The sequence below is a fragment of the Parasteatoda tepidariorum genome, chromosome 1, assembly GCF_982258835.1.
Source record: "Parasteatoda tepidariorum strain Cologne lab strain chromosome 1, Ptep-v5.0, whole genome shotgun sequence".
Lineage (NCBI taxonomy): Eukaryota > Metazoa > Arthropoda > Arachnida > Araneae > Theridiidae > Parasteatoda > Parasteatoda tepidariorum.
The window spans coordinates 42,821,337-42,838,415 of NC_141755.1; the positions used below are offsets into that span (position 1 = coordinate 42,821,337).

At 27.7% G+C, this 17,079-nt stretch overlaps 1 protein-coding gene across 2 annotated transcripts in view; it reads right to left on the reverse strand.

The window, feature by feature from the left end:
• Positions 1-1,561: 1,561 nt before the first annotated feature.
• Iswi (nucleosome-remodeling ATPase imitation SWI) overlaps positions 1,562-17,079 on the reverse strand; it is a 38,181-nt gene continuing 22,663 nt past the window's right edge. For both annotated transcript variants that reach the window (XM_071179933.2, XM_087162545.1), the window contains 11 exons: positions 16,886-17,018; positions 16,228-16,373; positions 14,869-14,991; positions 14,679-14,792; positions 14,441-14,554; positions 10,750-10,875; positions 9,801-9,917; positions 7,555-7,689; positions 6,483-6,695; positions 6,256-6,372; positions 1,562-1,893 (listed from right to left, as the gene is read on the reverse strand). In XM_071179933.2, coding sequence (XP_071036034.1) covers positions 1,831-1,893; positions 6,256-6,372; positions 6,483-6,695; positions 7,555-7,689; positions 9,801-9,917; positions 10,750-10,875; positions 14,441-14,554; positions 14,679-14,792; positions 14,869-14,991; positions 16,228-16,373; positions 16,886-17,018 — 1,401 coding nt within the window. In that variant the 3' untranslated portion in view covers positions 1,562-1,830. The remainder of the gene's footprint in view (positions 1,894-6,255; positions 6,373-6,482; positions 6,696-7,554; positions 7,690-9,800; positions 9,918-10,749; positions 10,876-14,440; positions 14,555-14,678; positions 14,793-14,868; positions 14,992-16,227; positions 16,374-16,885; positions 17,019-17,079) is intronic.

A 17,079-nucleotide genomic window follows, 5' to 3' on the forward strand; every position in this document is an offset into this window, starting at 1 on the left:
CCTTTGTTTGTATCAGCAATTGGTACTTTACATCTGAATGCATATGGCAACCCTTTGAGCCAACTAAAGTACAATCATGTGCCTAAACTCAAGAACGGTTTCTGAATGTGGGTCTAAGTTGCTTTTCGCAAAAAAAATAAATAAATAAAAACTCTTAATTTATCAATTTTAAGTTTTAATATAAATAACTTAAAAGTAGATCACAGCTAAGCAGATTTTATTGGGCTACTGAGTTTAAATACATAATTGTAAATTAACCTAAGAGAATATTTAACTGGTTTTTATTGCTACTTTACTTCATTTTATAAAGAAAAAGCGAATTAAGAGTTGGGAATAGATAAAAATAATTGTTATGCAAAGAAAAGCTGTGATGTTTGACGAAAAAATAATTATTAATTTACAATAAAAATATTTTCAAAATCAAACTAAACTAGATTTAGAATCTTGCTTAACAGAAAAAATAATTATGTTAAATCCTAGTGGCCCAGTACAATTAATTATGTATTTTGGTGTCAAATGTAAAATATGAAAAGTGCATATTTAGAATTTTTTTTAAAAATCAAAATATAAAATATTTCAACACATTTGTGCAAGATAACCTGTTTTGTTACAGTTTATTTTAATTATTATTTATTCTATTTTCTATTATTAGTGTGATTTTTTTTAAAAAAAACTTTTCTTATTAGATTCTACTTACCAGGATTAAAAATTTCAAATGATGCAACTCTTCCTTTAATAGCCATTAACTTTAGAAAATTAGGAAACATTAAGGAGAACATTAGGAAATTTGATACTTATTGGTTAAAAGTCATTACTTTTAAATCTTCAGTTTACCTTGAAAATAATACCTTGTTAGCTTAAAAATATTAAGTTTAAAATTTTAGTTATCTGGTTGACCGCTAAAGTAGAAACCTGTATAGTGCAGAACGAAAAAAGAGTTTCGTTTTTCTTCTTCCTAATAAACACATATGAATAAAATTTTTTTATGTTCTATGTTGATACATCATTTAACATGTTTCCCATACATTCCTCAGTTTTTACCAGCTTTAAACAATTACGAACTTTCGGCATTGAAATTCCTACATATTTTGAGTTTTAAATCAAAGATCAAATATTTACCAACGAAACAATAAAATTAAATGTTAACATGCAGTTGGTTCATAAAAGAACCTTTTTTAAAATATGTTATAAAAAAAGTTAAAAATTTCTGAAGTATTTTTGCCATTAGCAGATATTTTATCACAAGAAAAAAATTTAGAGAAATTTGAGAATATATGGGTAAATGGAAGATAGTTGCAAAATTTCAGAGTTTTCGTTAAAAAACAGGAGACATGGCCGGTACTTTTCCAGGGTTTGTCTAAAATTACTTAATTGCCATTGCCAATTAAACTACCAGGTTTCTGTGACAATTTCTGATTTCTACGATCCTATGGGAATCCTGTTACAATTAAATGGAATAAAAATGTTATTAAATGCCAATCTAAGTAAAAAGTAGGGTAAAAATTTCGAAAATTTACTTTTCTTGGAGAAGAAAATTAATATATAAATAAAGACACCATGATTGAATTTAAAATGTACATTTTATTAATAACACATAAAATAAACTTAGTATCAAACTGTACAATGAATAATCCAATGATTTGCTACATGATATTAAAATAAAAAAAGAATTGCTAGATTTCCTCGGCCAAATGATAAAATTATATAACTTAGGGGATGCACATACAGAAAATAAGACCAAGATAATTTTGCAACCATTTTTTTAAAGGGTAAAACAAAAGAGTTCATTTCTTTTTTTAAAATCATAACATAAAATTCCACCCGGGAGCTTTACTTCTTTTTCTTACGACCTCTTCCATCAGGTATTCCATCGGATTTTCTTTTTTGAGGACCCTGCAAATCAAATAATTTAATTAGAAAAAAAATCTGTGATAATAATAATAAAAAAACAAAACAAAAAAACAAATTAAATGGAATGTAATCAAGTTTATTAACATGCATTTGTAATGTTTCACAAATTTTTGTGTAAGATCTCTTCATACTTAATATATATTAGTGATTTGAAGAATAAGACAAAGTATCAAACTAATTTAACTTGAGATTTTGGGGAAAAAAAAGTAAACAATAATTTTGGAAAAGGCTTGGCATGAAGTTTAGGTGCTCATAAAACCTGTACCAAATAATCTATACGTAATCACATTGCCTTTCAACATGCAAATAGTAACTGGTGTCTTAGAAAATTTCTTCTGCACACACTTCTCACTTTCACAATGCAAAAACTATTTAACGAAAAAATAAGAAATTTTGCACATTCTTTTCTGAAAATATTTCTCGTGCCACACTGTTTAATACAGTGAAAAGCATTAGCAAGAGAATATGATTTTTGTAGATAACACATCTAGTTTTGGAGTAATTAAAACATATTAACTTATTTTCCGGATATTTCGGTGTAGTTATCAGCCAGGAAATTGCTTGAATCTTTCAGCAAAACAGAATTTGTTTCACTAAAACACAATTTTTATTGCATTTGGGGGCAAATGTTCTACGAGGACCCTGTTTGGTTTATTCCAGTAAGCTCTACAGCAGCAGAAAGACGCTTTTATTGCATGACTAGAGTTAGGGGCCAAATTGAAAAGTTCTATCAAATAAAAACAAAAAATTTTCATCTCGTCTTCTGGATTGGATCCAAAATTACAAGTTGAACCATAGCTGTAAACTCAAAATCCGGTCAGCTATTCAAGGACTATTATAAAATAAAATTACTTTCATTTAATCACACTCACAGTTCAGTGGATTCAGAATTACAATTTTCAAATTACCCTGGGCTACTACCACCTACTTTGGAAGTTCATGCCATAAGGGCGACTGGTCTTTTTTTTAAAGAAAGCATGTGAATACAAGTTAACCTTTTCCGGGGGGCTGTGACAGCAGTTGTCACATCTTATCTTGGGGTCCTGTGGTGGGCATGTGACACTTTCAGAGTAAGAATAGGGGAAAAAATCTGCTCCTCAGTTAAGAGACAGGATCAAGTTACAGCGGGACGTGTTTTATTGTTTTAGTGTTTACGAGAGGTCTCACCTTTTTAAGTTCAGGGGAGAAAAGTTTCCTTCCATTTCCCACCTACTTTCAAACATCTATTCCAAGTTAGGGTACTTTTTTGTTTGTCCGCCATTTTCTTACGTCTTTTTTAGTCAGTTTCATTGTTGCCATTTTTTGTACAAATTTTTTCGTTCTAGTTGTGAGTTATATTTAGAACAAATTGATTTCGTTATTGCAAATATAATTTAACAAATATTTTCAATTGTATATAAAAAATATGGAATAATCAGAATCGAAAAGCGTTCTTTTAAGTAAATTAAATTAAATTGAAATAAAATATCAAAGCAATATATTTTACATGAACTCAAATAAATAGTTTTTTTTAGGTTATATTTTAAATTCGTGTTATAAATATAGTTATTGGAATTTCAAAATTTTGATTATAATTCCTGCAGTTTAAAAAAAATGTTCTTACATGATTTTAAATAAATATCTGCATTTCCGAAGAAAAATATCTATACCTAATACTACGCAGGAGTATTTATTCATGCTTTAGGATTAATAAATATAATAAATGTCACATTTATAAATATATAATTTATAATTACTAATGTATTTTCTATGTTTAAGAAATTGAAATCATAAACGCTATTTCTTCCTTTGGTGGCAATTTTCATGTTTCTTTCCCTCATTCTGCACACAGTTCAACTTTTAGTTATAGGTTCTAGAAATTCTTTTAATATCTCAGTTTTGTAACTTTTTATAAGGTTAAAGCTAAATTTTTGAACAATAAAATTCAATAAATCTATTACATGAGTAAGTTGAAGTCAATTGTGAATGACTGTATTTTTAAAATTATGTAAAAGAGGAAGAAGAAAAAATGTTATATATGCTACGCAGTTTCAATAAAGTGCTTACTTTTCACGAAATTTAATGCAAAATAAGAGAAATGAGCCCGATTGTTTTATGTTAATCAATTACAACTGTAACACATTAACTGAAATATTTCTGAGTTTTTGCTGTATTTCTGACTATTTTAAAAAGACATAAGGGAAGTTGATGAAAAATATTGTTAGAAATTTAGAACGCATTTTAGTTTCTAACTAAGAGTTCATGGGATAAATGTGCTAAGAAATGTGTTTTAATTTTAGAGTTCCGTTAACGCATAAAATATTTTTTAAATGAATAATTTAAACTATTATATACTACTTAGAAAATTAATTAACATAGTTATTATAGTTTATAATTTTTTAAGAAATCTTAAAAAATTATAAAATAAAAAGAATTTATTTGATAACATAATTTTCGATCGAAATGATCTTGCTTTCTTGAAAAAAGAGGATCTTTCAAATTAGCTGGGAGTTAGGGCAAAATTATCGTCATTTACCTTGCTTTTCCATTTCATTATTATTAGTAATAATAACAATAATAAATAAATGACCCTGATGAATGAAGAGAAAAATTATTTATCATTTATTGAAGTGACCGGTATTTTTCATAAGTCGATAGATGAAAATAAAATAATTCAGTCAAAGAGTTAATATCAAATTAAATTTCCTATGTTTTCTTCCATCGGCTATATGACACTAATAACTCAGACTCAAGAGGCCTGTATACAAAAATATGACATTATAACTATTTATATCATTTCCAAAGATTTATAATCTTTCGATAAAATTATAAATTATCTGCAATGTTACAAATATTTAATCAGTAAAATCTTGATATATATAATGTTTAATATAGATATTTATAATTAACTAAATTGAGATCACGAAAAAGAACTCTTTTTGCATATAAGAATAGATTCAAAGAAAAATCGATTTCACTCGCGAAAAAAAAGGTTTTTCCGCACTATGACCAAATTTCACTGCATGATAACTCTCGGGAAAAACTGATTTCACACTTAAAACATAGTAATCCTATAAATGCGAAAGAGCATGATCTATCCGTTATTTATGTGAAAAATGGATATAAACCGAGCTTTTTCCTTTGGTCTTCGAAATTTCCGACGTTTTTTAACTCAATAAAAGAGTGTTTATGATCACTGTACACCTCATTAGCTTGCTTATCTTTTGCGGAAACATTTAAATAAACCAATCGTTTTAATATGGCATCAAAGAGCTTATAAAAAATAGATATAACTTTAATAACTGATATAAATAACACCTGTAATGCCAAACTGAAATTTTCAAAAACTGAATTAACTGTTGAAATAATATCACAAAGAACAGTTTTTTTTTAAACTATTCCTCAAATGCGTAATAATAGTTTTGCATTTTAATCAGTAAAATGTTAAAATGTTTCATAATAATACGTTGAAAATAGTAATGTAAACCAGAGAGCAATGACATACCACAATTACAATAATTTTAAAGTAAATATATGATAAAAAATGTTTGATAGAATGAATTTTTTTTTTTTAAATAACCTTAAATCAAAATCAAACGCGAGAAAGATAAAAAATTCAATAAAAATACTCTCATGATGGAAATTTTAATTATTAATATAGTTTAGAATGGATATTGACACTGTAATCAATAGTTTTCTTTTTTTTATAAGTTTTAAACCGCAAATATATATATATATACACTAAATCTGAATGTTTGTAAAACACCATAAATAGTCAACATGTTACATTCGGAATGTAGTTTTTTTTACACTGAATCGTATAAAACCACCAAAGAAGTTTTCCCGCGCTTTTTTAGTTGTAAAAAAATGGGAATCCTCCACCAGTGGTATTTCTATTATCCTGAACTGCGGTGGTGTAAAAGATAGCAACTGGCGTTTAGAATAACAGAGGGAGAATAAAACTCTCGGGGATGTTTAACATTCATCACTTGACTTGTTTCAGGGATTAGCGGTGCCCTTTCTTTAATTCATCCCCCAGACTCAGAAAGAGCCCACCAGAGGATCTAGATTTCTTATTTTTGCGCCCACATGAAAAGGTTAAGAATCAAACTGTATTACAAATATATTTTTTTAATACATTAAATTTGCTGAACGATGTGAACAGATGTTTTCATTAAAGAATTCTATATAATTGATTGTAATAAATTTTCTTATTTCAAATTTAAAACAAATTAATGACTAATGACAGCAATTATATTAACATGATTTAGTTTTTAATGGCAATCAGTTTCTTGTTATATTGTCAATGTTATATTTAGTTAAAGATTAAACTGGCTACGGTTTCATCAATTAAAATAAACATACTTTTGGAATGCCAGGCTTTGGTCCTCTCTTCTTTCTTTCAGCCTTTTCTTTTTCTTCCAATTCTTGATTTTCTCTTTCAATTAAAGTAATCAAGGTATTGCAGCGTCGTTGCAACTCCTAGAGAAAAGTGGTAACACTGAATTAATGGTTTGTTTAATATACATTTAACTGGAATATATCTAATTACAACTTAATGTTGGATAGTGGTAATAAAACAATACACATACAGCAGCAGTCCGAGATTTTATGAACCAATCAAATCTGAACTGAGGTGCTTTGCGAATTTCTGATCTTAGTTCATCGTAAGCATTTTCTTTGTCAAAGCCCAGCTTATGCAGCATGCAGACAAGAAAACGATCTTCCTCTTCCGTGTAATTTTTCCCTTTGTTAGTTCCATACGCTATTCTTAATTGATGGAATGGTGCTCGATAGCGAGCCATCTAAAAGTGAAAAATAAGAAATTTTCAAATTATGAGTCAACAAAAAATATATTCAATCAATATATTTAATGTAATAATAACAATACAGAACATCATTTCATTTTTAAATTTCTCCAACTTTTATGTTCTTGGAAAAAACATTGATATTATGAAAAGGTTTGCCATTTACCGAGGAACTGAGTATTTTTTTTATATAAAAATACTCAATACCCCCCCAAAAAAAACAAACTACTTGTTACTTAAATACATGTTTCGGCAAAAATCTAGAATAAAATAAAATGTTAGTAACTATAGGTTTAGACAAATTATTTTTAATTAAATGAAGTAATACAAACATCTAAGAACTCATTATAATGAAGAAAACATATAATTATGACTATTAACTTCATATTATATAATATGAAGTTAATATGTATATAGTATGCACACATAATTTTAGAAATATACATTTCAAATCATAAAATTAATAAATATAAATTAAATTAAAAATACTTTTCACATATGTAATTTTTAGTTAGAACCTAATATATTTTATTAATATGTTTTTCTAATTTGAAATGCAGCTAAACATTTCATGATTAATAAATTTTAAAAATGTTTAAAATCATTTCAAATAAACAGTACAAAGAAATGATTTCAAATTTTTGAAACATCTTACAAGATTGGCTTATCTCACCTAAAAATTGCAAATTGTATGTTCTGAACATAAAAAAAAAGGAATATTGGGACAAAACAATAAAAATAAGGAAAGAATATTTTTAACAGGATTTTAAATTTAATTCTGAGAAGAAGTACTTTGTTTAAATTTATAAAAATCTGAAAAAAAAAAAAAAAAAAAAAAACTGCTAAAAAAGTTTACCTTAGCATCCAAAGCTTTTTTAATGCTGGCTCTTCGTTGAATACGAGCTTCTCCTCGTTCAATTTGAGCCATTATCCTTTCGATATCTTGCAATTCATGACACCGTTCCCAAAACACTTGAGAATACTCTATGACCTTTAAAATGAAAATTAGAAAAACAAATTGTCAATTTCATGCATTTTTTAAAATCATTCATTGTATGTAGAGGATAAATATGGTTTTTCTTAACTAAATATGAATAACAATATAGAGCTGTCAAGTCTCTTTTTTCAAAATATTCTCAATAGTATTCACTGGTTCTAAAGAAAAATACACTAACTGATATATTCTGCCTTTACTCTCAGGTTTATACTGATTACTGAAGATTAAAATAAGGATTATAAAAAAAAAATAGTTTAAACTATAGATACTATGTACTGACATAACATATATCTTTTCTTGTAAAATATTTTAAATTAAAAAGAAAAGAAAGAATATTTTTGGTGTAAATAAACCAGCAACTAGGACTGGGGTAAGTAAGAGATTCTATATCGTGATACACCGCCTGCGATTTAACATATGTTCAAGATGTCTTGAAGTAAAAACAAACACAAGCTTTATTTTAATTTTTTTTTTAAAATTAAAAATGACTTAAGATTTATTGGTTTAAAAATAATACTAAAACTGTAACAAAATATTTTACATACATGCATTAACATTTAATTAAAAAAAAAAAAAAAAAAAAAAATGAAAGTAAAAAACAGATCGAAGAAATATTCACTTGAGTAAAACATTTTTTAAATTTGTTGAAAAAAACTGGGCTTCTGAAACATCATTAGACCTTTTATTCATTTATTTAAAATAATAAAGTTGTATTAACTAATGGTCAAATTCTATTCTTAATAAATGTAAAAATAAATTTAAGTTATTTATTTATTTGTTATTAATTTCTTTTTTGAAAATAAAATCTACTTTGTTTAAAAATGATACTATCTAACAAATTATGAAACAAACAAGTATTGAAAGAATTTTAAGAAAAATTAAAAACAACAAACAAACTGTAAGTAATATTGATCAATTATTAAAATGCGTCAAAGCATTGCTTAACTTTATTTAGTAAAAAAAGATTATTATTTTTAAACTAATAGCTAAATTTTGGGAAAAAAAAACTTTCTTTTTTTATTTTCTCAAAAATAAAAGCAAATTAAATGTTAAGCCTTGTTTTAATTTTTCTATAATTAAAAACGGTCTGAAGATTTATTGTATTAAAAATAATCTAGTTCTATCAAATTATTATACTTACGCGCATTAAATAAATTTAAAAAATAACTAACTTTTTATAACAAGGTTAAATGCAAAATACCCTTATTCAATTGAATCACTTAAAATGAAAAACAATAATTAAAAATATCAATGAAGTACCTTTTTTTTTAACTTAATTTTCTTTTCATTAATAGATTTAGTCACGAAAATTTAAGAAGACAGAGATAGCAAAGTAGCAGTAGGTCTACTAAAAATAATTGACAATAATCGCTAAATTCCAACAAAAAAAAGACATGAAATAATTTACAACGTAACAATCGGTAAGTAGCAAAAGTCTCACTGAAAATAATTTACCAGAAACTTTAAATCCTGACGAAATAAAATGCACTGCGACCGCAAAATAATGCAAGTCCTGCTGAAAATAATCTCCAAGAAACGTGAAATCCCCAAGACAAAAATGGCACATAAAGAAACAATGCATAGCGTTCTATATTTCAATGCTGATCCTCGCTCTGAAATCGGGAATTATGAATAAATTTGCTTTTCGTCATTCAACATCACGAAATAACATAGACTTTGTAGCTAGACGAAATAACATAGTCTTTGTCAGAGTGGTGGCAGCGCTAGCCTATGCAAGGATCATCTCATGTTAAACAGTGAGTGTTGTCTTATAATCAGATTTTTGATGCTTAGCCTAAAATGAGTAATTATCAGAGGCTTAAATCAGATTTCAGATGCAGCGCTTAAAACGAAAGTCATTATCAGTGGCTTAAATCAGATTTCAGATGCCTCGCTTAAAACGAAAGTAACTATATCGAATTGCCGATATAAGCGTTAAATCTATTTATCGCCCAGTCCTATAAGCTACTATTTCAGAAAACAAGTATTTAAAAAGTTACATTGAAGAAAAAAAAAAAGAAACAAAAAGATAGATCAAATCTATCACTACTCAGTAAATTAAATGAGGTTAAAGGGACAAAAAAAAAAAAAAAAAAAAAGCAAACCTCCTCTGGAGTTTTTCCTTCCACTTCTTTAGCAATGCTGTCAATGTCATCACGGCCATACTTTTCATTTGCTTTGATGAACTGATTGAAATCTCTTCTAGACCAGGATGTGAAACCCTATATTATAACACAATTTATTAACACACAGTTATAAAAATATATTAAACATTAAAAATATTTAAACTACTCTTAAGACAAATTCATTTCCTACATTAACAGGACTTTATTTTTACTCATTAGCAATCCTAGCAGTTAAAATTATTTCAAATGAATCTGAACAATAAATTTGAGATATTAGTATGTAAAAAATACCAGGTTGACAAAACATCTCTTCCCTATGAATATTACTAATTTAATAAAATGTTAACACAGTCCAATCTTGATATCCTGAACTTGAAGAGTGACGTTAAAAATTTTGCAGAATCCAAAAGAGTATTTTAATTGAAAATAGAATATTTTCAAAAATGTAGCCACATTAATATCTGTACAGATATTTTAAAACTTGTATAAAATGAATTTACTAGAAAAAATATTGATATTTTTGAATCTTCATTTCATTTTATGTTCTGTTTCTCATCTTTCTCTACCAATACATCTTCCGATGCAAAATATTTTTGATTCTTCCCTCTTACAGAACACTCTGATGTTATTGTCTTCATTAACTACATTTTTACAAATATTGCTACCATTTATATTAATTACATTAGTTAGTTCTTTTAATTTTATGGGTGGTTATTCTTATCTACATGACGTCTGATTTAGAAATGGATTCAGGTCACTTTTTTTTCTTCATTCTGTCAGACAATCTCTTTTTTAGTGAACTTCCACAAATTGTTCATAATAACTATAAAAAAAGGATATTAAGACTATGTTTAAGACATCTGTAAATAACATTTTATCATTTAAAATTCATGCAGAAAAAAAAGGGGGGGGGGAATGAAAGGTTTACCTCATTGAGCAATCTTTCTTTTTCTGCAACTTCTTCTTCTGTAAGAGGTTCAGCATCATCGATTTTTTCCTGTTCCTCTTTTTGAAAAACTGCTCCTTCAGGACCCAGATCAGGGTTCTTTGGAACCTATATAACATACATGAAATGAATTATAAAAACAAATTAAACCAAAATATACATACGAAAATCAGAAATAGAGCAATAAGAACTGAACTCTTTTCAATATCAGTTTCAAGTTAAGGTGATAAAAGAAACAGACATTTCACAATATTAAATTTTATTATTTCAAGATAGCCCCGATAAAATTGCCTAACTTTTCCAATTTCAATTGAATTTTGTCGTGTAAACAGGTTGTTTGATTATCCAATACGCAATTATAATGATATATGATATGAAATCACAAAAAAAAAAAAAAAAAATTGTTCCTGCATTGTTAGAAAGAAAGGAGTAGATAAGGGACATATTTATTACACTCAGAAAATAATGAATTCTAATCTACACAAACAAGAAAATGACGTATTTCTTTCAAGTCTTGTTTTACAAAAATAGAAACCATATTATTTTAAGAAATAAATATATATATATATTTAACAATATTCCTAATATAGATCCCAAATCCTTATACAGATTTAGACCAGTCTTGAGTATTCAAAAAATTACTACATAAATATAACTTCAAGAAATCGAACAATATTTTTTATAATTATTTATTATTCGTTTCTTATTTTATCTGCATAAACACTAAATTTAAATGATAATTGTGAGAAAATAAATTTAGATTTTAAAATGATTTGAACATGAATTACGATAGTTAATTTTGAAAATATGTGAGTATGAATCGCTACATTAAATTTTTATTGCTTATTATATAATATGACGCCCGGTGGCTGAGCGGTAGCGCTTCGCACTGTCGTGCCACAGGTCCTTGGTTCGATCCTTGGGCCGGGCAAGGCCGACTCAGCCTTTCATCCCTTCAGTGGGTCAATAAAATGAGTACCAAGCATGCTTGGGAACTAACACTGGGCCCATAAGCAGAATATTTTCAAATGTTCTGCAACGGGACTTATTAATTTATACAAATGTTCTGCAAGAATTTCCCAGCGAAACAAAGTCAACTTTACGTTAAATACTATATTTTCATTTATTAAAATACAGGATTACACACAGATACAATACATTATTTTTAAACCAAGGCAAACATTTTTGATTTGTTACTTTTTCAATCACTCTTGAAGCACAAAATTTTGTTAATGACGATGATGAGAATGAATTGTTAATAAAATGCATATGATATGAAGGTCCGAACATTAAAATAAGGGCTGCCTTAAAAATCTTTCGAAGGGACAAGTGCCCAGATGGTGCACCATTTGCAAACACAAACATTCGTTGGTCTGTTTTTCCAACAACTTCTTCATCTCCATCGAAAGCATTTGGTCTTTCACAAACAATTCTGTTAATCGTGGATCCCAACGATTCACAAATTGCTTCTGAAATGGGAATGGAAAATATAAAAGTCATAAACTTTACGAAATTGGAAATCTCTGAATTTAATTCTTTTACGGCTTGCTTTAGAAGCTCTCTTGATAAAAATGGTGATCGATTTCTCCTGCTGTATGCTTAAAACTGATACACCCATATTATAAAGAAGTTATATCCATAACCTAATTCACTAATTCCCTCCTCAGAATGGCAAAAATACGGAAGAGGGAGATTACTGATAAATGTGCTGAAATTTGTGTCTCTTATTCAAGATACAAATTGTTCTGCAGGACTTCGGTTTGTTATGCGACGTACGTCACAGTTTTAGGCACTTTCTGCTTCTGGGACACTGGGGGTTCCGCGTTCGGCTGACCACCTGACCGGAACATATGCTCCTGCACCCCAGAGCCCAAGGTCAAGAAAACTGAGATGGGCACAGTCGGCCTTGGCCCTCTTAATGGGCTGTCGCGCCACTGAGTTAGTTAGTTATTATATAATATAGAAGAAAATCGTTGCCAAATCTTAAACAAGTGATGATTTAGGAAAAATGGTTGTTATGCATTTTTTTTTTTTACTCAAAGAAAGTCTTCATAAACATTCCAAGTAAGAAAAAAAGTCGCAAATGGTAGCATTTTAGTCGACAATGGAAATCTTACATTTGAGAAAATGTTTTCAGTTTAAACAAAAATAATGTTTAAAATCAATAATGATGAAACAACATTTTGGTTTACACCAGCTTTTCTTTTTTGGTTGCTTAAACCCAGTATTTTTGGTATTGAAAACCAAAGGTTAAATAATATTTTAAGCCTCAAATTAAAAGTAACCAAACCATCATAAAACATTTTTACATGCTTTTTAACAATTGATTGACTAATATTTTGTATAAATAATTTATAAATATTAATTTCTGTTTCATAAATATGCAACTTAGATAAATCAGAGATTTCAAATAAGCTTCTTTGATACTTTACAACTGCACTCAACATGCAAATAAGAATTTAATATCTAAATGTTGTTTTAGTAGCGCATGTAAAAAAGAAGTTTCTCCCTTGCATAAAAGTTTAATATAGTTATTTATATTTATGTCATTATTTAGCTGTATACAATTTGTAGCAATAATATCAATTAATTGTGAAGATGAAAATTTCTTGAATTAATAAAAATTTTAATATAAAGAACCATGAGATATTAAAGAAAATGTATAATTTCAATTGAGAAATGTTTAAAATAGAATGAAGGAAAAGGAGAAAAATTGATAGCATAAATACAAACGCATAAATAGTAACATATAAAATAGTAGAAGTATTTTAGTTTTCTGTCATTCATTTTAACATAATGGAGCTTAAAACATAACGTTGTTCAGTTTGATGTATTGCAGCATTAAGTAAAATATTTTAAATATATTTTGAAATTATTATCTTAAAACTATATTTCTTTTATGGTATAAAAATTGTAATTTGAAATATTCCAAGAATGAATACATACAATAAAAAATTGTTTAACCAAGTAACAAGAAATAATTCTAAAATTAAACAGAAGAAATAAAATTTATAAGAAAAGGTAAACAGTGTGCATGAGCCATCTTGGCACCCGTTGCTATGACGACCGATGCTATTTGATAATTTTTAGAATTCTTTTTTCATCAAGTTCATTAGGCATCGATATTTTTTATACAGTTTACTCTTGAATTGTGGGACCTGAGAGATCTCATAAATATCACTGAAATTGTCAATAAAGAGAATCTCATCCCTTGAACAATGTTTTCCTTGTTTAATTAAGAATTAGAAATCTAGCCAACAGTTCACCCATTTATACTTTTGACTTTAGCAAGCATTATGCATCTTTAACATGCATATACAATTATAATTTGAGATACTTTTAATTACCTGATTTAATAAATTTTAAAAATAGAATGCATGGATACTATATTTTACATTTCTATTTTATTTTAAGACATCCTGATTAACCTAAATTTTGTTCACATTAATTTATTTTACATAGGTATTTTTATCGAAACTAATTCTATATAAACATTTAAAAATTGCATATTTATATCTATTTAAATAATAAAAATTCCTGTTTGCAATTTAACTCAAAATTGTAAAAAAATATGAGAAAACTTCGTTTTTAAATTTTTTTATTTATTTAAATAAGTGGTTTAAACCAGCTAACCCTGGTAGGCAGTCTTTCATTAGCAAATACACAATCTCACCTTGTATCCAATGGTCTTTCGGAAGTAAAAGATTTCTTTATCCAGTAGTTCAAAAAGCCTTGGAGGGAAAAACTGAAAATCTTGAATGGTTGGTTGTTTAGGAGGTCTTGGCGCCTACAACAAGCAGGATATTTAAGAGATATAAGAAAGTGGTATAAAAAATGGAAAAAAGTAGAATAAAAAACTTATCTTCTGCTTACACTTAAAAGGAGAAAAATCATTTTGAATATTTGCTTACCTTTGGAGCCTTTGGCTCACTGACCCTAAGAGCTTCTCTAAAGTAGGCATCAACGGCATAGTTAGCTTTACGTTCTCGCTTTGGCGGTTCAATCCAGTGTCCTATTCCAGCGATCTAAAATAGCAACTTGGTTTAATACTTGCACCTCAGGAAAAAGAAAAAGAAAAAAAGTCATACATTAGAAGAATACCTTTTGCCTTTCTCTGTAATCTTCACCTTCAAAGCGATACACGCTTTCAGTCGGAGCATCCAGCGTAAAGTTACGCAAGGTGTTTTCTCCCATTGACTCAAGCTTCTTTTGCATGTCCAATGTCTGAAAAAAAAAAGAAGTTTCAAATTACCACAATATCCATTAAAAATAGTTATTGATCCCTACATTTGATAAATAATAAAGAAAAATTTAATGCAAGAATTGTTTAACATATAGATCAATATATTAATATTTCAAGAACAAACTGAAGAAAGTAGCAAGTTAAATAAAAAAAATAAATTAAAAAGGCTTAAAAACTAAAATGATTATGCGTAACTAAAAAGGTCATTAGATGGCATTAGGGAAAGTATTTTTGTTTTAAAATTGTATGCATAATTTATATTTTGATTTGCTTAGGTATAGAAATTAGTTGTATATATGGATTGGACACTGAATATCTTGTTAAACTATATAAAACAAAAAGAGGAAAATTCGATGAAAAATGTTCTTAAAATATTTATTTTCTTGTTTAAAGGCATTACTCTTTATAATTTGGGAAAATTATTCTAATTGTACAAAGCTATTCCAATAGTAATTATCCAAAAGCTTAGGTATTTAAATTCAAGATATTTTGAGAAAAAGAGTTGATTGATTTGTATAAGGGAATGGCTCATGTAGAGTTTGAAAAAATTATATTGCAGCATTATAATTTTTCTAGTAAACTAAAAATCTTTATTTTTCACACAAGCTAATTCTTTTATTTCTACTTTCATTACTGGTATTTTAAAATATTAAACATAAAACAAATGAACTTTCTTTTTTAGCTTCTGGATGCCGACAAAATGCAAATTTTTTGTGCATTACAACAGTTAGCTGGGAATCAGACATGTCACACACTTCAGCTTATACAGTCTAATTTAATTATAAACTAAGAAAACTATCTACAGGCAATTGAAGAGCCAGAGATGAATCTAGTAAACTTTATAATTAAATTTAATATGCTTTGTACAATACAACATTCAGCTTGGAATCAGACACATGTCACATAGCACTGCTTATATATTTCAATTCAGTTACAAATAAAGAAAACTATCTGTGGCAATTAAAGAGACAGAGATGAATCTTATAAATTAGGAGAATTACTTTAAACTGAAGTAGTTTGTCAGGAGAACACGCACACAGTTTTACTTTAAAATTAGTATACTTAACATTTTTTTATATGAATACAATAAATTTGATACTAATATACATCATTTAACAATTACATCAAAGCTATTTTTTTTAAAAAAAAAATGGGGATTTTATTAAAACATAATAAAGAGGTACCACACTAATAATAATTTTAGAATGGCATAATACCTTGCGTTCGCCTTTTTCCAAAATAGCATCGATGTCTTCATCAGTAATCTCACTTTCTTTGGATGCAAAAATGTGATCTGCACCATGCCGAATCATGCCAAGCATTTCTTCTTTTCCCAACTTAGCTTGTGCATCAACTAATCTACCTGAATTGGAAGTAATTATTCTTTTAATAATCAGGATAAAGTCATTTTTTTTTTCTTTTTTCAAATTTAAAAATCTAGACAGTGTTGCAAAGCTATCAGTAAGTTTATAAATTAGTATCGCCTAGTATACTTAATATACTCCAACTAGATATGAGTCAGCCCAGAAATATTTCCAGTTTTGTTTAAAAATCACTTTCTGATATGCTTGATTTGATTAGATAGGACCTCACCCAACTTGTTGCCAGATAAGTGACAATATCGAAAAATAGTTCAATTTAGAGCAAAAAAAAATTTTGACTTTGAAATTCAATGCATAACTAGGTTAAATTTGAACTTTTTGCTCAACAAATATTTTTAGCTTTGGAGATGCCTGGTGCAATTTTGGAGGGGGAAAAAATAAAAATTTTTGGAGCAGCTCAGAGCAGACATTTTATTTTGGAGCAGTTTGACGAAATGTGCGTAATTGTTTCGATCTGAATACTTGCTTGATCTAAAATAAAAGAAGAGCTTACCTTGTTGAATAACAACATTATCCAATCTCAATTTAACTTCAGCCCTTTCTACAATTCTCTCTTCCACTGTGTTTTCAGTAATCATACGGAATACTTTAACTCTTTTAGTTTGACCAATACGATGAGCACGATCCTGAAATAAATAATAGATTGGTAGGTTTCCTAATTTTTAAGTCAACATGCACTCAACGTTC